The sequence below is a fragment of the Cornus florida genome, unplaced genomic scaffold (genome assembly GCF_030987335.1).
Source record: "Cornus florida cultivar Cherokee Brave unplaced genomic scaffold, ASM3098733v1 CherokeeBrave_3.0.0_Hap2_Chr02, whole genome shotgun sequence".
Lineage (NCBI taxonomy): Eukaryota > Viridiplantae > Streptophyta > Magnoliopsida > Cornales > Cornaceae > Cornus > Cornus florida.
The window spans coordinates 85665375-85690227 of NW_026775572.1; the positions used below are offsets into that span (position 1 = coordinate 85665375).

The following is a 24853-nucleotide window of genomic DNA, read 5'->3' on the forward strand; positions in this document are numbered from 1 at the left end:
ATTAAGAGATTCTGAAAAGGGGTAAAGCGATTACATTTTGAAGAGGTCAAAGCATTCGTGGAGTGTTATTTGATCTATCTGCAACTTTTCTATAGAGATCAAGAGTAAGTCTGAGGTCGAGAGCTGTTGGACAAAGAAGTCGCAAAGTCAGGGATTGGTTTTTTGTAGAACAATAGGTTGTGAGCCCAAGTCAAAATTCAGTATTCTTTGCTTCAAATATAGTAGATCGTTTTGCTCTGAACTACATAATCTACTAGGTTTTTCCTATAACAATTAGTCTATTATACCTAGGGGTTTCCTCTCTCAAACTTTATTTAATTTACTTGCACTTAATTTTTGCTTTGTGGGTTTGATTTTAATTTTATTTCGGTAAAATTAAAATAAGTAAAAATTGAATAAAAGAGTAAGTTAAATCTATTCACCATTCTTCTAAATTAATTATTCATATTATATTTCACAACCGTTCCGCCTGCTTACAACTCACAAGTGGTATCATAGCCATCCTCTAAATGTTATGGAAGTTTTTTTAAAAATAAAATTATTTTTGTTTTCAAAAATTCATGATGGAAAATCTTATGAATAAAGGTGAATTGTAAATTTTGAGTGGCCAGTTTTAATGTCCCTACATAAAATCACAATAAATTTTCCCGCTCTTACTCTTTTACTTCCAGCGAGTGGAATTGATTGCACTTAAATGCATGCAAACAAATGCGGGTGGACTCACTCTCACGTACACAATGTATCTATAACATATACTATTTATTATTATTTAGAAAACAAACAAAAACAAAAACAAAAAATTATGGTAGACCGAAATGAAAACTGCTCTAGTCAATTTGCTTGTCATAGACCAACTGGGCATGGAAATGCCAGGACAACAAAATCTCAGGTCGCAGACCAGCAATATGAGTAAAGCATATATAGTACAGAAACAGCTAATATCACTAAACTTACAGATCAAGTCGATTAAAATACCATATTCATTTCTCCTAAATAAAAATACAAATCTCAATATTCAACAAAGAGAACACTAAAATTACTTGCTTATATAAGAAAATCTTCATATTCCTTAAAATCCCTCAGCTACTCCCTCCAATAAAAATTTCCTTCACAAAATGATCAAAGTTACATATGTAATAAGTGTGTGTGTGTGTGTGTGTATATATATATAGTTTATTTCTCCTCCCCAAGCACCCCACACCCACAACTTCGTTCAATCTTCCTTTCCCTCTTACCCGTTTTATCTCCATCACTCTCACCCTCTCTATATATAAAATATGTATATATATATATATATATATATATATATACATATCTCTAAACATATTGGATTTGCTGAGAAGAGTGGAAAGGAAAGGGAGGAACCTTAGGAAGCCATTGGAATGGGAGGTCTCGGTAAGGACTAATCTTTCCAAGAAGTATATGATGTTATTTTCTTACCGAATCTCCCATATCCAACACCTCCCTCAACCTCTATCTCCCTTTCCCTCACCTCGATCCGTGTTTCTCTCTCTAGAACAAATACTGCTGCTGAATAGACTTTATGGTACTGCACTTTGTACTAAAAGCGCCTTGTTTGGCATTATTCAAAATTACAAAAGGATAAGGTTTGCTGGAGTTTTACGCCATGTATTTATTAAAGCAATCAAAGTTGGTCAGATTGTATCTTTTGACCGAAGTCGGTGGTTGGTGAAAAATAATTTCTAAAAAGAATATTTTTCGTAGAGCCTGAATGTGTTAGATTTAGAAATATAAAAAATTCAACGAATGAAACCGAACGTCTACAACATTTGGGTTATCATTTTTGGAACCAGGATTGGGCCAACAGGTCCTAGCCAAAACCGAGCCCAGACCCAAAAGATTCAAAACAGAAAGTTACAAAAACGAAAATCAGCTCATATTTATAGAAAATTGGGCAATTAACACGATTTACAACATTTCAGAGGTCCTCTTTACATCGGAAAGCATGTAATTGAAATCTTCTTTAAAAAATCTCTCCACCCACCTTATGCTCACAACCATAGAGGAGAGGAGAGAGGAGAAAAAGAATGTATACAATGTGCTGTGCTGTACAGAGAAGTAAAATATGAGACTACAGAGACCACTCCATCTGATTATGGCGAGGAAGTCTCTCTTCACTCTATCCACATGAAAGCTGATCACGCTTTCCGACTACGTAGAAGTGTATTGTCAATTGCTTCATCAAACCACGGCAATGTGATTTTTCTTAATTTGTTCGTGTTATGAAAGCAGATCATGCTTTCCATTTGAGTCAGATGTGACTGAAGCATGAGGTTTCATATGACTAGATTGTTGTGGCGGAGCCGGAAGGGCATAGGTAAGCCTAGAAGAGGAACTCTCAATTAGACCAGCGACTCCAGCAGCTGCAGATTGAGCATTTGAAGGAAGGAAAAGATCATGCTTCTGGTCTTTGTACGCGCTCCAAACCTATAAAAATTGCAATATATCATAAGAATCCAAGTAAACAAGACTTTCTAACAGTATAAAGATTGCAATATCATAAGAATCCAAGCAACAAAACTTTCCAACAATGCAATCGCATTGTAAATTGACTTCGATATATTTCCCTCACATCTTAATTAACTATTCAAGCAGCAAATGAAAAAGAAAAATGAAATTTAAACTTCCCTAGTTTCTTTGAAATTAAATCACCAAATCACGTACTGATGACCAAAAAGAGGAGGAAAAAAAGGTTACTCTCTACTGCTCTACAAAAAGCAATAGAGGATATCCCAGGTAAAACTTCTATCAAGATATTGTTTGTCAGAGTAAACCGATTTGCATTCTGGGCCTAAACACAGATTAGAATGTATTTTTTTTTTTTTATAAGTAATAAATCAATTAATGTACAGATTAGAATGAATTTTACTTCCCAGCCGCTTAGTGTATTTGCTTTCATATTTTACTCAAGTACATCTCAAGCCCACCCATCCTCCATCCCAACCATCTCTCTCCCTCTCCCCAACCCCAAAATGAAAAAAAGGGCCAAAAAAAAAAAAGGTACAAAAAATTTGTCCAAGGATTTCTTTTACTAAAATGGAGTAAACAACAACAGCACACCGTATTATTTGTCACCTGTTTGAGTTTGTCTAGTTTAGAATATATTTAGTGAATAGTAGAGAATATCTACTTCTATTTTAAAAACTATAGAGTTGGTTGAATTTCTCAGTCCAATATTTCCATATTCCAACTCTCTAGCATGGTACCAGATTTCTGAAATCATGGTATCATGATTTCTGCATTTGTGGCGGTCATAAGGGCCCACAATGGATGTTTAAACAAGAACGGATGCCACAGGGGGAAGGGATAGCTTGAGGGGTTGACCTTTGTTGGGTGGCATAATCACTGGAGGTACTACAGAGCTCATAACTAGACATCTGGTTATGGTATCTGGGCCTAACATTCTACCGCTGCACTCATCTAGTTACATGAAAAATCTGCTGCTCATAGAAACTATAGTCCCACATTACAGCACTTCCAGAGATAACCGAAATATCAAATGTTCAAAGAAATCTTCTAATTTAATAACATCAATCTTTTTTAGACACAATTGCTTGTCTTAATGGTGAAAAACTTGGAACTGCCAAGCATAAAAATGTAAGAGCCTGAAGACAGCCAGTCAAAGCCATTTTCAGAAACTAATGTGGAAAGTTAGCTTTGTAACAGGTCTGCTCCTCCAACTACCCTCGATTGATGGGGACCACACATAATAATGGCTTTTTAAATTTATTCTAGACATCAACAAATACTTTATGATATAGCATCAATTCACTTGTAACCCAGATAGCAATTTTCTGGCCCTTTAAATTTGAGGTAGTGTTGAAAAATAAAGGAATTCCACGGTTGTATAAAAGTAAATAGTTAGATTCTATTACATCAGATTATGGCTAGTTAGATGATTATAAACTTATAGACTATTTAAGAATTAAGAATATCTGCTTTTGATGTCAACACTACTTACCTCCTCATTACATTTGCTTTTTCTGTATCAAAACTTGTAAGAGTTTCTTTAATATCCACTTTAAGAATTGAAGGAGTGAAAATAAATTTGCATGCTTGCTAGCAGTTGCTGTAATTAAGAATAGATATTGCAGCTGCCATTAGTCATCATTGCTGTTATATTGCTAGCAGCCATTAGTGTTGCCACTGGTGTTCTGACCCAAATCCCTATTTGTGTTCATATGATAATTATGAGCATAAAATTAAAAACCCTAAATACTATGATCCATAAAAAGTATGAGATGAGCTTAAGGAAGAGAGTGAATTTGTTTGGTGTTGAAGGGAGGTGGGGAATAGGCCACTAAAGCCCAACTTCTAAAGGTCACAAGTTCCAACTTTGTTATGTGCACATAACACCCACTTTTTAGTTTGCAAGACTAATGGCTTCATGTCAATCCTACTAAAACTAGTTTTCTCTTGTTAAGACACATGAATCAACTTGTAAAAACCACTACCTTTTAGCTATCATAGGCACGTGATGCCTTCTTTATTACTTTCACTTTTTTCCTTGCATGCTATTAAACTTTGGTCAAAATTAAAAAGTATCTGGTTCATTATATGGTACACTAATCTTTCAAAGAAACTGACTTTCTATATCCATTCAATACAACCTATTGGATTAATCAAAATTCAATCTTGATGAAACAAATTATAGTCTATAGATGGATGACTCAAGAAACTTTTTAAAAATGATTGGTCTGAGAGATCTCAAAACTTGGACAAAAAATATCACATTCAAGATCTTACATTACGAGAATAAACAACTAGAAAAATTAAGCATGTGATCGGAGTTGGGACTTACATCAGAGGAACTTAGTATCTCACGAACTTTAGAACAATGAGCCCCTTCTGTAGCAAACGCATGCAGAACCTGTATCAACATATCCAAGACCATGTAATTGCACAAAACTCATGAACTCGAGAAAACTTATTAAAACTTTAGCATGAAAAGCACTGGCCATGCATTTAGTCCAACTTAGAGAACCAACCAAAATGAAGAAGCCAATATTGTCTAGATAATCATTCATGTGTATTTTGTAGCATAAACTGGATAAAAGAATTTTACAAAATTAAAATTTTTTTTTATAAGTTTTTTTAGAAATTTAATTTCAGAAAGACTTTCATAAATCTAGCTTAACTAAAAGGCTCCTATAGCGAGGACTCTGGCATTGGGAGACCAAAGAGCGCCCTTTCAAATAAAAGCCAATCATTATAGCAGCAACTACTGTAGCTGTACCACATTCACTCTGTGGACTAATAACAAGATGACCAATTACTAGAAGACATATTATTTCTCCTCAATATAACAATGACTAATTTACTAATAAAGACAATTTGAAATTTTGGCCCAGGTCATATTAAAATGCTCTGCCGATAAGTTTAATAAAGGAAGTTGAAAACAGAGAAACATTAAGGTGATTGGTGTCAATGATCGCGAGAAACATCACTTCTATTCACCCATATCAGTCGGCATGCAACCAACTTTACAAGCTTTGAGGTGTATAAATTGATAGTCTGATGTGAACCTTGAAAGTATGGGGAATGTCATGCAATAGATGAATGAGAAGATTGATCTTCTAGAAAATATATATCAGTTGTGTGTGAGAGAGAGAGAAGAGACCACACAAATAGATACATTTATAATTATCAATGAAGTACGCTAACCTCAATAGCAAGCACCCGGCCAATAGAAGCTTCAGATTCATTCCACTTCATCTGAGAGCAAAGTCCATTCCTTCCTCCAGCCCTCCAATCAAGAAGTCCAAGAAGTACTTCAACGAGACCAACCCTACATGATTCATGAAATTTGTCCAAAAACATTACCCAAGAATATAAGTAGTAAAAACAATTTGCATATATAAACCATCAAAGAACTAATTTTTGATTGACAGGTGATAAGATTCAAAACTCTAGTTCATGACCCTTTTAAATCATGCCAGCACTATGATCACTGTGCTATCAGAAATTGGGCTTATTTTGATTGCGTGTCTCTTTAAAGTTTAAGGGGAATTTGTCCATTGTTTTTTCCCCCATTCAATCAGAACTCTTCCTTTCCATCTATTTTGTTCAGATCCTCCTCTTCTTCCAAAAAAAAGGGGAGGAGAAGGATCTTCTTCGGTGGATTCCTCTTATTCCTGTTTAGTCCCCGATTCGTATTTTTCATAGAAAAATCTATGATCAAGGATTTTTTCATCATACCTAAGGGATTCCTTGATTTGGGCCGAAGAGGCAATGTCAATCGATCATTATCAAACTTACTGCAATCTTTCTCAAATCAGGGTAGAGACCAAAGATCTTGAGCGACCGATCCGGCAAAACAACTCAAAAGATTAAGAAATGGTTTGGCAATCAAAGGGTAATTTTTAATCTAGGCATTATTCTCCTATTTACTACTCAACAACTCAACTCTATTGATCATAGTAAAATTAATGAGTTACCTATCTGAGATTGCTATTATGGAAGAGATCTCATGGAGGCAGAAATCCAGAGCCTTGTGGCTTAAAGAGGGTGACAAAAATACGAAATTTTTTATCGACTTGCAAATTCTTCATTCAGTGCCATTGGCAGGCGAATGTGTGGATTCCAGATTGAACAGTAGGATCCCATGTGTTCTTTGCAAGTTGGACATTGAGGAGGCGTATGACCACGTCAGTTGGAGTTTCCTTCTCTATATGTTGGAGACGATGGGGTTTGGTGAAAAATGGAAGAAATGGATTGAGTTTTGCCATTTCTTGGTTCTTGTGAATGGAGCACCGATGGTTTTATTTTTTTACAGCTCGAAGGGTTTGAGGCACCGCTTTCTCCCATTCTCTTCCTTATTGTAATGGAGGCGCCCAATAGATTGACGAGGGCAGTGGAGCTGGGTATCTGAGAGGATTCAGGGTCAGGAGGGATGATGCTAGTCAGTTGGAGGTCTCTCACTTGATATTCGCTGATCACACTTTAGTTTTTTGTGATGCAGAGGAGTCCCAGATAAGATTTATGAGAAGTGTTTTGATTTGGTTCCAAGTTTTCTCTTGCCTGGAAGTGAATGTGGGGAAGAGTGTTTTGGTGTTGGTTGGGGAGGTTTCTAAGATTGCTACGTTAGCTGACTGTCTTGGTTGTAGCATTGGTTTGTTTCCCATCTCCTATCTGGGATTGCCCCTAGGATTGTCTTCGAGGAGGGTGGGATGTTGGGATCCTGTGGTGGAGAGGTTTGAGAGGAAGATGGCGGGATGGATAAAGCAGTATGTCTCAAAGCACGTTGTCAAACCTTCCTACCTATTTTCTCTCTCTATTCCAGATCCCCTCTTCTGTGGCTGAGAGGATTGAGAGGTTGCAACGAAACTTTCTTTGGGGGGATTTGGGGGAAGAGTTCAAATTTCATTTGGTTAGATGGGATCAATTTTGCAATCTAGTCAAGAGTGGAGGTTTGGGAAACAGAAGATTGGCTCCTTTCAACAAAGGTCTCTTTCAACAAAGCTCTCTTGGGCAAGTGGCTTTGGCGTTTTGGGGTGGAGAGGCACAGGCTATGGAAGAAGGTGGTTACGAGTCATTTTGGGGAGGGGAGAGGAGGTTGGACCTCCCTTGAGGTGTGCTTTCCAAGTGGTGTTGGGTTTTGGGAATCCATTAGGAAAGAGTGGGATGAATTTTCCAAACATATCAGATTTCAACTCAGGGATGGTAGGAGGATTCTTTTTGGGCTCTCATTTTCCCTCGTCTTTACAAGATTGCCACGGATAGTGGTTGACTGCTATCGCTTTGATAGTGGGAGATTGTCTTCGTTTCACGAGGCACTTTTAGGACTGGGAGGTCGAGGATGCCTGTGGTCTTTTGGAGTTGTTGTATCATAAGGAGATTCAGGGTGGATTTTCTGATTCCTAGAGGTGTGTCCCTGCATCTCAGGGGCATTTTGATGTTCGGTCTTTCTATAGAAGTCTCATGGAGGGGCCAAGGGTTTCTTTTCTGTGGAAGGCAGTTTGGCAGTCTAAAGCCCCTTTAAAGGTGGCTTTCTTTGCGTGGACTTCTGTCTTGGGGAAGATCTTGACATTGGATAATTTGAAGATAAGAAATCAGATTGTCGTTTATTGTTGTTGCATGTTCCTTAGAGATGAGGAGATGGTTGACCACCTCCTTTTGCATTGTCATGTGGCCAGGGACTATTGGGACTTGATGTTAGGATTGTTTGGGGTTCAGTGGGTTATGCCCAGATCTTCCAAGGGTTTTGTTGAGGCTTGGAGAGGGTGTATAGCGGGGGCCCAAGTCCAGGATGTTTGGAGCACTATGCCTTTATGCGTCTAGTGGTGTTTATGGCTTGAAAGAAACAGGAGGTCCTTCGAAGGAAAGGAAACCCTATTCATGTGCTGAAGTTCTCCATTATTACCACTCTTTTTTGTTGGGCCGTAGGGAGACACTATAGATCTTTAGAGGAGATAGTTGATTTTTTGGGCTCTTTGAGAGTTTAGAAACCCCATTTGGCCTTATGTAGTTCTTGTGGGATGCAGTCCTGTTTTTATTGCTTTCTAATACAATCTCATTTATCAAAAAAAAAAAAAAAATCATCATAATAAAATTAAAGACAGTAAAAAAGACAAGACAAAAGGCACAGGCATAGATATTCTTTTTTTTAGATAAGTAGCACAGGAATAGATATTGATACAGATAATGTGCTACACTGATATGTAAACCTCCGTCTCTGCATGTATTCAATGTTCATGTGCATGTCGATAAGTTCTTTGACAGCATTGATCTAAAAAGAACAATATATGCTTATGTGATGGTTGATGCGTCTATGATACTCACTTAAGTCCTTGTGCAACAAGTGCATCCCTAGCTCGATTTCCAGCAACCACAACACGTTTTAGTGTCTCAAGAGCAAGTATACTTCCACCTTGCCATCCAATAGCTTTCATTAAAAGTGGAACAACCTGGAAGCAAAAGCATTAGGATTTTAGTCCATATTTAGGATTGTTAGAATTCCAATAATGTGTTGGCAAATTTCGTAGCATGTAACTCACACATTGTTAGGATTCTAATTGGTATCAGGATTTTTATATATCTATTGATACATGTACCCACACTTAATTGTTTTCATTATTGCACAAATTTTAAAAGAGAGCCAGAATTGGGCATAGACCTATTCCCCACCCGCCCCCATCCCACCCCACTCCACCCCCCTTCTAATATCTTTCAAACCTGCAATGCATCCAAAAAAGAAACACATCTAAAGACCATTTCAAGGGGCAAGTAACAGATAAAACATATACCTGAGGAGTTCCTACACTAGTTGCTGCCATGGCTTCTGCACACGTTGTACTGGCAGCAAGTTGATGTAGGAAACGTAAACAACTAAGGCGAACACGTTCTTGTGGAGTTTGTGAACTTGGCTGTGTTGAACTGTCCTCGGTTTCATATCTTCCGTCAGCATGGCTGCCATTGTTCATCTCCCCTGAGGCCATTGTTTCTCTTCTTCCTTCATAGGCCACTGCAGAAACAAGTTTGGGCACATATCCAAGATATCCAACATGATCTGCAAGTGCAGGGTGTACTCGCAATAAGGAAACCAGTGCAGCAGACAAAAGCAGTGGGAGCTCAGGGTCAACAGCTTGCATGTCATAATGTGTTGCAGCAATGGATGAAAGATACTGCTCTAATAATCCTTCCAAAAATCTCTTCGGATTTCTAAGGGGAAATTTGGGATCTTTCAAGAATAGCCGGACATATATTCCACCAACCTACAAGACCACCAAATTTGGATTCATCAACCAATATGAACACATTATTGGATTGAAAATTTACATAGCACACACCAAGTCATACCTGTGGCTCATCTTTCATTTCCTGTGCACTAGATGCTTGCTCGGGCACTTCCCAATCAACAACACGACCTTTCATTTGTTCACGATATAGGTCTGCTGCCATGGTTGCAATTTGTGCAGACAAAGAAGTTGCCATTGCTGGTGTCCAGACAAGTTCTGGAGTCTCTGTTGTTTGTTCAAGTGCATGCACAACAGCTTCACCAGGCCCATCCCTAATAACTGATACCAAGCCATCCGGCAGAAACCTTGCTAGTGTAATGGCCACTCTGGGCCCATGCATTGGCTGCCCAACAAGCTTCCCCAACAAAGAGGCAGCTGCTGCTCTTTGCTGTAGGGGAATTTCTTCTGCAAAAGACCATTTTCATTCTGAATAAGAAATAATTCTTTGAAAAGTTAATGTGAAAAAGAAGGCAGAAGGAAACTCTTTACGTTGCAAAGGCAGGAGAAGTTCAAGAATGTACACCACTCCACCATGCTTGGCGGCAGCCCATGCAAGTTCTGGTGTACTTGCCAAGGCATAGAGAACATGGAGAGCCCCTTCACGACAACTAGGGGCAGAATGAAGCATTTGCAGTAAAAGGAGAAGACTAGAGCCATCAGCAACCATGGCCTCCAAGCACGGAGCATGTGTAGTCAATAGTGACAGTACACTCAAACAAAGTTGAGGGATGTTGCTTTCTGAAGCAACAGGGACAGAAAAACATTCAAAAAGAGGTAATAGCTTTTCCTTGGTAGAAAATACAGATGCCAGTTTTGGGTCACTCGTCAATAAGTTCTGCAATTATGAAAAATAGACATCAGAGTGAGTTTATCAATTTATAATTTAATGTTAACTTGTAAACAAATCAGTTGTGCACCTGAAGAGAAGTCAATCCAAACTGAAGTTTCTTAACCAGTTCAAAGTCCACCTTGCCCATAATTTTTCCATCAGAGGCAGCTGAAGTATCATCAGAAACATGCTGTTCACTGTCTGACCCATTGGCTGTGTTATTTTGAAGGTCAGTTGTTTCGAGAGATGATCCACTGATTTGACCATCAGAATCTGTAGCCCATGGACTGTGCACTAGAAGTGATATAAAATCAACAAGAGCAAAACAGAAAGCTTCCGGTTCACTAATCTCAAAATCTGGTTGATCGTTGTAGACTCTCAAGTACACATTGCCAACAAAGAGTTCTTTCGACAGTGCTTCGTATGTGAAGGCAGGAGAATCTTTCAGGTCATAGGAACCATCAGGACCTTGATTTGCACGCTGTTGGTCCACAAATTTCAATAGCTCCGCCCGGGTTGAAGAATTCCACATAATCTGCAACCAAAATCATTTGAGCAGTGAGATATATATACAAAAATCCAAATGGGAAGTTAGTGACAATCTTATGCATAGGAAAAATGATAAATTAGATATGTGATGTACTATAGGATAACTACACATAGAATCAAACAAACAGGCAACTTAAGCCAAAAAAAATTCTCTATATCTTGTGTTAGAACGCCAAGTTTCTGCAGACAAATCTTCATAAAACCATGATTTATAACACCCAAGGAATGTCAATTAGACTGTAGGCCTTAAGAAGATAACAAGAAACTCCACGGAATCAAATTATTAGATGACTAATTTGTCGATTGTTACTTGCCACACTTTTGTCCCATCAGTGATACCTAATCAACTATGATCTCTGAATGCCATCACTTTTTTACCTGTATATAAGGTTTGTTTTTAACAACTTGAAAGTGATACAAATGCCTGGAAATGAAATGCTTTTAAACTAAACAGACGCACACGTACATTCACTTCAAATTTCAAATATACTAAAGAATCCAAACTCACCACAACAATGTGCACCGACTAAGTGAAATAATACTACAGAATCCAAACAGGAAAAGAACAGCATTTACCTCTGGTGTCTCCAGGTTTGTGTTTAATCTGGACAATAGGTCTTTGGGTATTGGGTCTTTAAGCATACTGGCAAGTTTAGGTGTTAGCAAAGCTCTTAGGGTACCAGCTGCATCCTGATGAAAGGGTGTTGAATTTTCATCAATACCCAAACCACTAAGCCTTGTCAATGCCTGAGATGCCAGTGTTGCATGCAGATTTTTTGCGATCTGAACACTTGCACCAACACCATGTGCCTCCGTCATATCAGATTCCTCTGCAGTTGAGTCATATTGAAGCAACAACGGCAAGAGGTACCTAAAATACGAGTATAACACAAAAAAAAACAACAAAGTTCATAAAAGAATAAAAGATTATTAAGGATTTCCATTATCTTGTGTTCAATACATTTAATTACTTCCTGGAGGATAGACATTTCAATAACCACAATCTATGTATACTTAGCAAAAACAAATAAATAAATAAATAACCACAATCTATGTATCAAAAACCAGAACAGCACAATGAATGACAACGGAAAAGCACAGGGGTATTTGACTAAGTAGCAAGAGTAATGGAAACGAAACTCCCAGTTCTTCATAGTTCAACAATTCAGGCCATCCAACAGTGAAAAGAAGAGAAATTAACAGAAGAGCCAATTGCTATTTAGGCTGGCAAACACAATTTAATGGCTGTGCAGTTAAATATACTCCAACTCATGCATTAACTTAGCAATGTTTCTGTTGACATTCCTATGATTCCTTCAAAGAAATATCCAAATTTTTTGAAGACCGACTTCTGAGCTATGAAGAAGCAAAGATAGAAACGGAGAAGGAATACGGCACAACAATGATAAGTCTACAATCGCTACGCTCTGATATCAACTGTTGAATTATAAGACCATTACTCATGAGCCTGATCCTAGACTTAGTGCAAGTTCCAAAACAGATCTAGATAGGGTGAATAGATCTTATCCAATTTTAACTAACAATAACTTGTTTTTAAATTATCACAATTATATTTTAAAATGAGTATTATGAATCTTTTTAAGTATAGAGAATGCAAATAAATAAATCATGATAGGGTGAATAGATCTTATCCAATTTTAACTAACAATAACTTGTTTTTAAATTATCACAATTATATTTTAAAATGAGTATTATGAATCTTTTTAACTATAGAGAATGCAAATAAATAAATCATGCAAGAACACAAGACATTAAAAGCCCATACGGAAAAAATAATGGTACCTAGTCCAGTCAAACCAAATCCACTATGACAAAGGGAGGTCAGGGGTTCAAAGAAAAAAAAAAAATTTGTTCCCTAACCCAAAAACACTTGGTTACCTCTTTTTTTTTTTTTGTTAAAACACTTGGGTCTCCAGGCAGTAGGCACAGAGTCTGCTAATCCTTGATTTAATCTCCAATGACCAGTCGTCCAAGCATTTATGGGTGTTAAGGTTGACCAATCTTCAAGTATTCAATGAAACTTCTACCTTTACAACTCTACATATACAATGAATCTTACTTGTGATTGAAAAATAGAATTCTTAAACTCTCTCACAATTGTGTAGTTGTGTCTCTTATGTTATGCTTATGTTTAGAGACACCTAGACCCTAGAGCACCTTTTTATAGTGTTGGGTTACCGTCAATTGGTGTTGTATGTGCAAGAGGGCTGATGAGTCAGTTGATCACCTTCTGTTGCATTGACCCATGCTCACGATTGTTGGGGGCTCATCTTTGGTTTCTTCGGTGTCCAATGGGTCATGCCTAAGTCCTCGAGAGGATTGTTCGATGCTCGGAGAGGGTGCCACGTGGGATCTCATGCCCAGCTATTCTGAAGGGTGGCACCTTTTTGCGTTTCATGGTGCCTTTGGAAGGAGCAGAATAGAAGATCTTTTGACGGGGAGGAACCTTCTATTAGGGCTATTAAATCTCTTATTGTTAGCTCTCTTTTTTGTTGGGTTATGGGGAGATATTATAAATCTATAGAGGAGATAATTGATTTTTGGGTTCTTAGGGTTCCTCTCAGCTTTGACCTTTGAGTAGTTTTTGGGATGCGTTCCTCCTTTTGAACGCTTTCTAATACAATCTTACTTAAATATATATATAGTGTTGGGTTGATTATAAATTGATTGGGAATGTTTTGGATAGGTTTTGGAAAGTTTAGAAACCTTTTGGGCCATAGTGCATCTTTTATCGACTCTAAACATTTGTTAGATTGATCGATTTATCAGACAACATCTGGGTTTTTCGCCATCAATCGAGCTTTCAGTCAAACTATTCCAGGGCAACTCAATCAATTGACATTAAGGTTCAATTGATCAACTTTTTCTGCTGAACCTAACTGCACACACTTTAAACGCTTTCTGGAGGGGTCAAATGGACTTGAAATTAGGCATGTAATATTTTATTGGAAAGCTTATAGAATCTAGTTTCTAAAACTATGTAACTCCAAAAGTGAAATTCAAAGTATTTTATTTTTAATAAATTTTTTTGGGTACAATGATCAGTTTTCACAACTTAGAATTTAACAACCTTTAAATTAGTTTTTAATTCAAACTCAAAGTAAAAGTTTTCTAACCGACATAATGTTTTCAAATTCATTCCTAATGGAATAATATTCAATTTTAAATATTATGATTATAGTAAAATTAATTAATTATTAGTTTTAAATTTAATTCTAAATTAATACATGTTTCCTAATTTATTCACTTAAAATCCATTGGTCTCTTACGTCACTTAACATTATTTTGTGGTGGTGATTGATGAAGGTTGAAGCAAGATGTCGATGCATTCCTTCGACTCAGCCTTCAATCTACAATCATAACTTCACCGTTGATGTGAACTTTCCATTGAGATGACACCATACAGAGACAGAATATGAACACATAAACACTTTTTCTTAACATACGGCAAGGCAATATATATGTATGTATAGCGTATTAATGTAGATATATATAATTTTACATATATATGAATAAATTTGAAATAATAATTGTCATATATATTCCTCTATTACTTATTACTAACTTTCCGTTGTAAAAAATAAAAATAAAATTGTGACAGATGAGCTGAAAGTTAGATTGCATGGATCCTTTCAAAAAAAACAAGTTATATTCCATGGACATAGATTTTGGACAAAATTAGACATCATATATCCTCATTATATCTCAATTCTTTTTTTAAAGATTTTCAAACTATTTGGAACCCTTGATATGTGAATCCTAACAATAATACTATGGCAATATACTTGGGAAAATTACATTTAAGGTTCAAATACGTGTTCAAAGTTAAAAATTTAAAATAAATAAATAAATAAAGAGAAAAAGAAGTTTTATATATACATTTATGAAGTATCCACGGGTATCCGTAGAGTATCGGTATCTGATTTTGATAGTCATTGGATACCGCAGCATATTGGTATCTGATACAGAAATGTCACTGGATATGTCCGGGCTTCATAGCTTCTGACTGCTTATTAGGGTGCATTCTCCAACCACTTCTGATGGAACTTATATGCTCTTGTGGAGCACTCAGCAATACAAGATAGCATGTTCCATCAACATGTCAATGGATGAGTGGAAGAACAGCTAGAGGATGATAGAAGTGAAAATAGGAAACCCAAGAAAACAAATAAGATATGGTGATCGTGTAGGAAGAAGACTAGGGAATACAGGGATGCATAGAGTTGATTGAACAAGATAGAGGTGCAGGAAGTAGAGAAAGGCCAACAAATGCAGAAAGCTCAAATAAATGATCAATGAAGATGCCCCAAAATTCTACCTTAATGGGTTGATCCAGCATCAGATTGACCATGTATGTTGCTAACCTCTGGAGCAGCAATAATGCACCATAATGATAAATGTGAAAACAAAAGAATGAAACAAATTGACTTACCATAGCGCACCAGCCTTCAATAAAGCCTCTTGTAATTCAGAGGACACAGAAGCATGAGCGATAGTCTGTAGGGCAGCATCAACCGCTGCAGGCACAAGCTCAAGTTCAGTGCTGTGCACAATGTCCTTAACTAGTCCGGAAAAATCAAGCATTTCAACTCTGGCACTTCCAAACTGACTCAAAGCAGAAAGTGTTCGCATCACATTCGTAACAATGATGGCAGCTGGTTCAGTTGCAGGAGTAGTTGGCTGAACTACATACATGCAACGCGAAAGAAGTATTGCAAGAAGCTGTACACCACCATCCCTCACAAGCTCCTCACCATTGAGTGAAGAAGATGCACACCTAGAACATGTGAGGGAACATGTTAAGAAGGCCGGCCTACCAAATTTCCCTGTCATGATTCAACAAAATTAGGAAACCTAACAAAAGAAAGTAATGAGGAAACTGACGTCAGCCAAATGAGCTCTGAAGCAGCAACAAGGAGAGGAGCTCTATCAGAGGAAAGAAAATTGTTGTCATCCTTGTCTACCGTAACTGCATTTAATAACATGGGATACCCAGCGTATTTAAATGGCTCCAATACATCCCCATACCGTCTATATAGGATACACTGCCCCTTCAATAAAAGCAGCAGCCTCCAAGGTTGGGGGCCTTGCAACCCTTGCATGGTAGCCTATAAACAATTACACGAGGAATAATATTTAACAAAATCACAACAGCAAGAAGATGCAAATTTTCAAGTATTTAGACGACATGCATATCATAGTACAGGTCTAGAGGAGAAGTTATCATATCCATCTTTGGAATACAAGTTCTTTTTATTTTTTATTTTACGTGACATTTCATGTACAAGCTTTGGTTTCTTTTGAGGAGTTTCTTGGTACTTCTTGAAAAATAAATAAAAAAGTGTAGTTACTTTCGGTCGGATTGCACCAAAGGACAATCATGTATACATTTTTTAACTTCTTTTCTCATTTCTCAACTAAGACAAGTTAAACAAATGTTGTACCTTAGATATACGAGTTTTAAGGTCAAATTTCTAAGATAAAAATCTCACATAGAAATGCTTGTTTAGAAATCTAGGAACACAAACCTAAGGATCTAGGAACGTAAATCAGAGGTATACCGACTAGAAGAATTGTTAGCTGATTTTGGCATATTTTAGTGATACAAAAATAAAATTTATTGATAACATTTTTTTTTCCATTTCCCTTCATATATTTACATTTTTTTTTTTATAAGTAAAAATGTATTAGAGAGGGCTCAAAAGGGGAACGCATCCCGTAGACAACACAAAGGCCGAAGCCCAAAGGAACCCAAAAAGTCAACTATCTCCTCTATGGAATTGCAATTTGTCCCCATCACTAGACAAAAAAGAAAGCCAATAATGTTAAATTTCAGAAACCCAATGGGACCTCCCCATCAAAGGATCTTCTATTCTGCTCCATCCAAATGCACCACCAAACGCAAAAGGGTGCCACCCTCCAAACATCACAGGCATGGGATCCCACGGATCATCCTCTCCAAGCGTCAATCAAGCCTCTCAAAGACCGTGGCATAACCCACGGAATGATGAAACAAGCCAAAAATAAGACTCCAACAGTCATGAGACACGGGGCAATGCAAAAGGAGGTGATCCACTGACTCTCTATCCTTCTTACACATACAACACCAATTGACAATAACCTATCTTCTCCTTCTCAAGTTATCAAGCATCAAAATCTTACCCCAAACTACAGTCCAAACGAAAAATGCCACTTTGAGAGGAGCCTTGGAGCGCCAAACCGGCTTCCAAGGAAAATCAACCCCTGAGAATCCAGAAAGGCAACATTATGAGGAACAAACATCAAATATTTAGTAGTTCAGGGGGGTTAGTTCTAAATCGCCAATAGTTCAGGTTTTTTTTTTTTTTTTTTTTTTTTTGCATTTTACCCTTTATTTAATGTAATCGGGGCTGATGAATGAATACTGATGATTGATGACTTATAAATAATGTCTAATTAATTTTTTACTACTTACTAGTACTACTTTACCATTTACTAGTACTTAGTTACTACTCGTAAAGACTAAAGAGCCCGCTTGTAACCCAATCAAAAGAAAGAAGAGTAAAAATTAAAAAGTAAAGAACACCTTAATACTTTGCTTTCTATTTGTGTTGTTAGTTTGAGAAATTATTAAAGTACTTACTATAGATGGTACTTTGACTTTGATCTAAAACGAATATGAAGTCCTTACGTGTCATATGACTGCTTAGAGCTATTAGAAATGTTGTAATGGGACGAACCCAGTCAACCCATGTATATTCAATATTAAGAAATTTTACAGCCTATACCTCAGATGAATACCACTGATACCATTAAACCTTGGGGAGCCAATACAACTATCTAAAAACATTATTAGAAGATGCCAATTTGGTTTTGCCGCAAAATGATCATCCCTAAAAATGGTGGCTTCTTCGTATGAAATACCATCAATCTTGCCTTCATAAATTAAGGTCATACTACTTATTAAAATAAATAAATTAAGGTCATATCAAATACAACTCAAGAGGACTCAAAGCCCACACCTTTGAACAGTGTATTGATTAAATGACCATAGGTAATATAAACCTTTTTTAGTTGCACAGCATGTCAATGGATTGGAATTTGATCCGGATACATTACAAATCCGATTCGATAACTTAGATATTGATTGAATATTTAATCCGATAACCCGTTGACTAAACAAACCACATATGGATGAAGATCAATCCAATTTGTTCCAATAATAGCCCAACCCGACATAATATAATATATAATATGCTATAAACTATGTTACATGTCCCTTCAACAGTAGTGAAGTACCCGTGTCGGATACATATTGCTCGGACATGGATATGGGATATGTGTCCGACACTTTTGATTGGACACGTACTGAAAAAAACATATTCAATCATTCAATTATAATATATATTTTTTTTGATAAGTTAATCATTCAATTATATTATATTATTACTTTAAAATGAGTTAAATGCCTATATTGAACATAATATTAGGTAAATACATTACTTTACTCTAGAAAATAAAATAAAATAACTAGTAAAATGAATATTTAGCCATGTCCATGTATCCTTCTGTTTGGAGATTTGACATGTCCGACACATGGATACATACCCGTGTCCGACACACGTACCCGAGTCCATGTAACATAGGCTATAAAATATATTATACAATTCTAAAATTATACAATTTGCAGAGCATCAAAATGTTTTTTACTATTAGTTTTTCTTGTTCTTCCCTCTCTCTATTCTTTCTTACCCTAATTTTTGTCCTTTAACAAGGAGTCATGTACCTAATTTTCTTCTCTCTTTTGTTCATCTTTTATTTGTTTTTTTCCTTTTTTTTTTTTTTTTCTCTTTTTTGCTTATCACCGTTTCACGATCTCTTTTGAAAAGAAACTTTTAAAAAAATAAATTATGCCATTAATGAATTGGGTTATCAGATCGGATATCCAATCAGTAACAAATATGATGTGGATTCAATGATAAATAATCCGAAAGGTCATCAGATCGGATAATTATAACCTTATAAAGGGCAGAATGATGAAAAAGGATTCATGCAGCCAATCTCAAATAGTCATAAGAAGACTTGGTTGAGTCGAGTCAAATCGCATAGTCACCAGTTTGTGCAGGAAGTATGAAAAAGTAAAGAATAATGGCAATTATCCAAAATAATAAAAGAGTAATTTCACACACTAGTTCTAGAAGCCAATGCATACCTGCAGCCGCTCATAAGCTTTCTGCACAGCAAGAAACTTTTCCCTGCCTTCAGGATTTTTATCTGGATGATATTTCATTGCGAGCTTTCTATATTGTCTCTTGAGCTTTTCTTCATCAATGTTCTCAATCTGTTTGGATATGTTAGGAATCTCCTCAGCCATTTCTAAAGAATGTGTTTTATCGGTAACACTTTTAGAGATATCTTCCAAGGAAATTTCTAGTATTTTGCAAGCTTCTTCTTCAGAAAGATCCATTGGTCTCCGTGTCAACTCTTCACGCCACATTACCAGCAATGACTGCAGGAACTCGACATGCTCAACTATAGGCCAATTTGGAAATCGAATCTCATCACATAAGTTCCGAAGGTAATAACGGTGACACCACATTTCATCTCTTAACTCAGGATATGTTACAGGTGGCATAGGTGCATAATCATATAAAGAATGGCAATGCTGGCATAATTTCTGGGGAAAATCACCCAGATGCTGTAAAACCTGGAGAAAGGAAATGGATGCAACCTCAGATTCAATTAAAACATATTTCTGTATAAAAGTAATCCAAATGATTAGGGGAGAAAATGCTAGTCTATGAACAGCCAACCATTGCATTGAAACATTGAACAAGTTCAAAGGCTTTCTGAAGTAATACAAATGGACTGAGCAAGACATGCACCTGATTTACAGGTTTAAATTACCTGACGAATAAGATTCTCTGCCCGCATTTTGTGTGTCCATATAATCTCCGGAGTGTCAGAATCAGATACGATTGCTGCCGCAAATGCAGCCGGACCACTACGCTCCAATACATACAGCAAAGACTCGGGGAGAAGTCCACCCAACACACTACGTTTTGCCAATGGCAATGAAGAGGAAACTGCAGCTTCTTCACCACCATGAAAGGCTTGATGGACATGAGTCACAGAAAAGAGTTGGGCAATTGAAAAGAGATTGGATCCAGGGTATGCCAAGGCAAAATAAAATGCACCTGTGCTGTATAGTCTTATCATTGCCTTAGGATTTCTGGTGACAACCGCCTTTAGCAAAGCAGCAGCACCCTCTACAATACTTGGCTCCCCAGTCAGCATAGCCTACATTTAAAAACGAGAGAGAGGAGAGAAATGTCATTATCCAAAAGTACAATTTTAACAGTTAAAGAAAGAAGCAAGGGCAATATAATTTTAATGTAAACACGTATAGGTTAAATATGTCAGATTATCAGATAGAACGAATTGGTGTTAAGGCTTCATTTTTTAAACACTTTCCATTAACATACAGAAATTTTAGACATTTCCATGTAAATGAACTTTAGAACTTGATATCACAACGAATTTACAAGATATTCCCATTCAAACGAAATTTGGAGGACACAAAAGTTGGATGTCTTAATTCAAAAGCAAAGCAACACATATTGCTGCTCCTATTTTTTGGAAAATCACTAACAATTCAACCTTGGAGAAAGAAAGAAAGAAAATGAAAAAAAAAAAAAAAAAAAAGCATATTAAATTCTAAGTAGAACCTTCACATAGAATTAGACATATAAATTAGGAACTAAATTGTGTTCCACATAAGCTACATACTCCCTCCTTCCCAATTTAAGTGTCGCTTATAGGGAGTAGTAATTTTTAAGGACACATGTGGGACATGCATTGTCTCCCTGGAAAGTTACTAACTTGCCCTTTTAAGTTTTGAATATTCAAGTTTGAAATTTTAAACTCAAAGGACATATATGGAAATATGTGAAATATATTGTTTGAAAAAGGAAAGTGGACTATTATTTTGGGACAAACGAAAAAGGAAAGGATGACACTTATTTTGGGACAGAGGGAGTAATTCTTTAATTGTTGGTCATATATATAGGAAACATGCAAGTCGACAAAACTTGTCATAGAATATATGCTGCAAGATATTCACTTTCACTTTTCACTTTTTCTTTTTTCTATCAAGATAGCTTCTTTAGTTAAAGATTCGAAAGTAGATGTGAACCTGATGCTAAAGTCAGAACTCTGACAGGACATTATAAATTGTAAATACAGACAACATTGAGAGAAAAACTATGATAGAATAGATGAATCTAAATTGAACAAAAAATATGGATAGAAAGGAGGGAGTATAAAACCAGGTGTTTGACCCTCTGATTTCCATATATCGATTATCCAAAAGTGAAAATGGAAAAGGGCATTCCTCACAAATCTATAGCGGGTTGAACGAAGTGGAGAAGAATTTCTAGAATGTGGTATGGTGCCAAATACCTATCAAAAGTAGAGGGAAAGAAAGCTCAATAAATATGGCTACTAGACCATGAATGCTCTCCAGTGTTGATAACAGGATCTACAGAAACACAAACTGTTGAAACTAGCACACCAATGATGGATGAGTGACAGAAAAGACGAGGAATGATTGCCTTCATGAGAAGTTAAAATAGCCCTCAAGTTGCGTGGAAACGTTCAGTAAGTTCTGGTTAGACATGAGCACTTCATTCAATTCTGCAAAACTTTTTATCTTTGGGCGGTGAGGAATTGAGCCATAAATGTCCACACCAAAACTCATGTCCATTAATTTGCACCTACTTTAATTAAACTTCATCATGGAGGGTCAGGATCAATCCATGTCTTTTAGTTTGCAACTTTGCATTACTCAATTAAACTCCACATGCAAACTATAGTTGCACCTATGTAAAGTCTCCTAGCAAGAAGTGGAGTGCGTCTTCCCCCAGATGCAGAGTGTAATTTATAAGATGTAATTCAAACTATATATTTTGCAGAAAGATTAGTTTCTACAAAAAATAATAATAATAATTAATTAATTAATTTAATTAAATAAATACAAATATAAAAAAATCAACTACATAACCAAGTATGCAAATCCTTATGTTAGGTTAGTTTTTTGTAGGTTCTTGTTGTGTACTCATGTTCAGAGGTTGCACCCCCTTGGCATCTTCAATGAATTAATAATGTACAAGTTAATCAGAAGCACACTGGTTCACAGCTGAAAATTTTCAAATCTAAGAAGATAAATATGACTTCATCCAACCATTATGGTCAGACATGGCACATGCATCTCCATCCTACAAGAAAGGACATATTACACAAACTACTAATTATATAAGCCCATGCCTAACTCTAGATTAAGGGACTCATTATGATAAACTACTAAATATAACCTGCAAATCCTACCACTCATCATCAGTTCCAGGCCCATACAAAATCAGACTACCACAGAAGTTTAATGGAAACAAAAACTATAGAAATCACCTGTGCAATATATGGAAGGCAACGCGGACTTGACAAGATCCGTTTTACTCTAGGTGTTGGGGTAACTAACTCTCCGGCATCATCTAAATCTGAATGTGCAGATACCATGCTGTGCAATATGGACAATGCAGCCTCACCTACCTGGATGCAGATCCACCTCTTAGAACATATATACATCATAAACAGCTGAAGGGTGGCAAAAGTTACAAATGTGTAATCTCACACATAAAGTAAAATAAAGTACAAAAAGAACAAGTATATTTAGCTATAAGCTTCAATTGCAGATGAAGAAGTGAATTTGCATCAAATAGATCTTCATGAAGAAGGTATTTGATAACCTACATAAAAGTTGTACATTTAGCTAAAAATACTTGTGCACATGTGAATTTGCATCAGGGAAATAAATATCTTCATCTTGAAATGTTTTCAGATATGAGACCCTAAAAATCTCCCGAGGGAATATCACAAAGGCATGAAGAGCTTCCTCAAACACCACTTCAAAGTTAGTGCCATCAAACCGAATCAAAATCAATTGTTTACTTATTCAATAAATGAATTATCAAGCTCAATTAACCCATTTTCAAAATATCAAGAGGATGAATAATAATCTTGAGAAATGCTTTCATTTTGTCTATGATTATAGACAATCCCATTCAGATATAACTATGGAATTCGAACTTGAACTCTATTTCTGATTCATTGCTGCTATCTCATCAGCCCTTCTTATATCGATTTACATTGGGCCTATTTTTTTCTATTCACATATCACTAAATGATAAAACCCAACTGCTCTTTACAATTAGAATACTGATACACACGCCCATGCACATGCCACACAAGAAAACCCAAAAAAAGTATATCAATGGAAAACATAGATTTTCCAACGTAGTAAAAGATAATCTCATACACAATTTCAAATCCTACAAGGAATAAAGCCATTGAACACTAATAACTGTACAACTTGCAAACTGCTATACAAAATGGTTAATGAATGGAAAAAAACCACCATGTGTACAAAAATTAAGTAAAATAAAACCTGCAAGTGCAGTCCAGCATCATATCTAGTGGTGGAAAAATTCAACATGACCCTCACACACAAAAATGAAGTTGGCAGATTTGGGATGAGCTTAGTCATGTTCATGTTTTGTAGTATAACCCGATCAGACCTGCTTAATTGATCGTACCATAATTGTGTCTTTTTAACCCAATTAACCTGTAACGTGTTTTAACCCAATTACTATGGACATTTTTGTTATTTCAAAATAAACCCAATATGGATATTGTATTGTCCTTTTTTTTTTGGAAATTGCATTGCCCTAATTGTCCTCATTTTCATGAATTTAGTCGTCCATTATAACATTTTTTCCCCATTATATTTGAATTTATTCCTAAAACATCTTAATAAATGGGTTGCATGACCGGACCCATTTAATTTACACAAGTTAAATTGGTTATTGAACGAGTCGTGGGGTGAGTTACACGACCCATTTATAACAAGTTACACAGCTCGTATCGTGTTACTTGTTTAATAAACAAGACATGTTCATGTCAAAAGGTTCCTGACAAGATTATTCAACGGATCGCATTCTGGTTAACCTATTTAACAGAATATTATTTTGTCAATACGAGACCAATATGACCTGCCAACACAAATTATCACTTCTAAATTCATATCAACTGGCTGGGTGGAAGTGGAACTGTGAAAATAAATTTGAATACAATTAAGTGCAAATGCAATTCAGTTTCAATTATATAATTCTAACACACTCCATGCGTTATATACAATACCTGTATTGGAGTAAGAACAGGAACTCGAACAGCCAGAGCCCAACGAAGTTCACGGATATCTCGTAATCTCTTCCAATCTGGCATCCCAGAAGCCCAGCACCTTGTTGTCCAATCAATAGCTTTCTTCGACCAAAACCTTCTGATGGCATCCTTTTCCACAGGTCCAACTTTTGCACCATCCTTGTCAAAAAACATCCATTCCTTAAGTGGTTCCATGAAAGCAGAGGCAGCTATCAGATTAGATTGCAACGGAATAGCAGTTCTTTCTGAAGCTTCATGAACTGCTGTTAGCAGATCAACTGCTAGGACACAACCACCAACCAAGACACAAGCCTCTACATTTGATAACACCTTCATTAAAACCTGTACATACAGTAATCATACAACAATTATGTTGATTATCGAGATCAGAAATGCAAAAGAAGTCTCGAGTAGAGCATCGTGCTCAACTATCATCCAGCCCATT

At 36.5% G+C, this 24853-nt stretch overlaps 1 protein-coding gene across 3 annotated transcripts in view; it reads right to left on the reverse strand.

The window, feature by feature from the left end:
• Positions 1-1875: 1875 nt before the first annotated feature.
• The window catches only part of LOC132295409 (dnaJ homolog subfamily C GRV2-like), a 31888-nt gene continuing 8910 nt past the window's right edge, over positions 1876-24853 (reverse strand). For all 3 annotated transcript variants that reach the window (XM_059793680.1, XM_059793681.1, XM_059793682.1), the window contains 15 exons: positions 24388-24750; positions 22600-22740; positions 20044-20436; positions 19349-19843; positions 16042-16265; positions 15590-15934; positions 11713-12007; positions 10676-11122; positions 10248-10593; positions 9820-10163; positions 9267-9734; positions 8803-8927; positions 5686-5809; positions 4823-4891; positions 1876-2448 (listed from right to left, as the gene is read on the reverse strand). In XM_059793680.1, coding sequence (XP_059649663.1) covers positions 2242-2448; positions 4823-4891; positions 5686-5809; positions 8803-8927; positions 9267-9734; positions 9820-10163; positions 10248-10593; positions 10676-11122; positions 11713-12007; positions 15590-15934; positions 16042-16265; positions 19349-19843; positions 20044-20436; positions 22600-22740; positions 24388-24750 — 4386 coding nt within the window. In that variant the 3' untranslated portion in view covers positions 1876-2241. The remainder of the gene's footprint in view (positions 2449-4822; positions 4892-5685; positions 5810-8802; positions 8928-9266; positions 9735-9819; positions 10164-10247; positions 10594-10675; positions 11123-11712; positions 12008-15589; positions 15935-16041; positions 16266-19348; positions 19844-20043; positions 20437-22599; positions 22741-24387; positions 24751-24853) is intronic.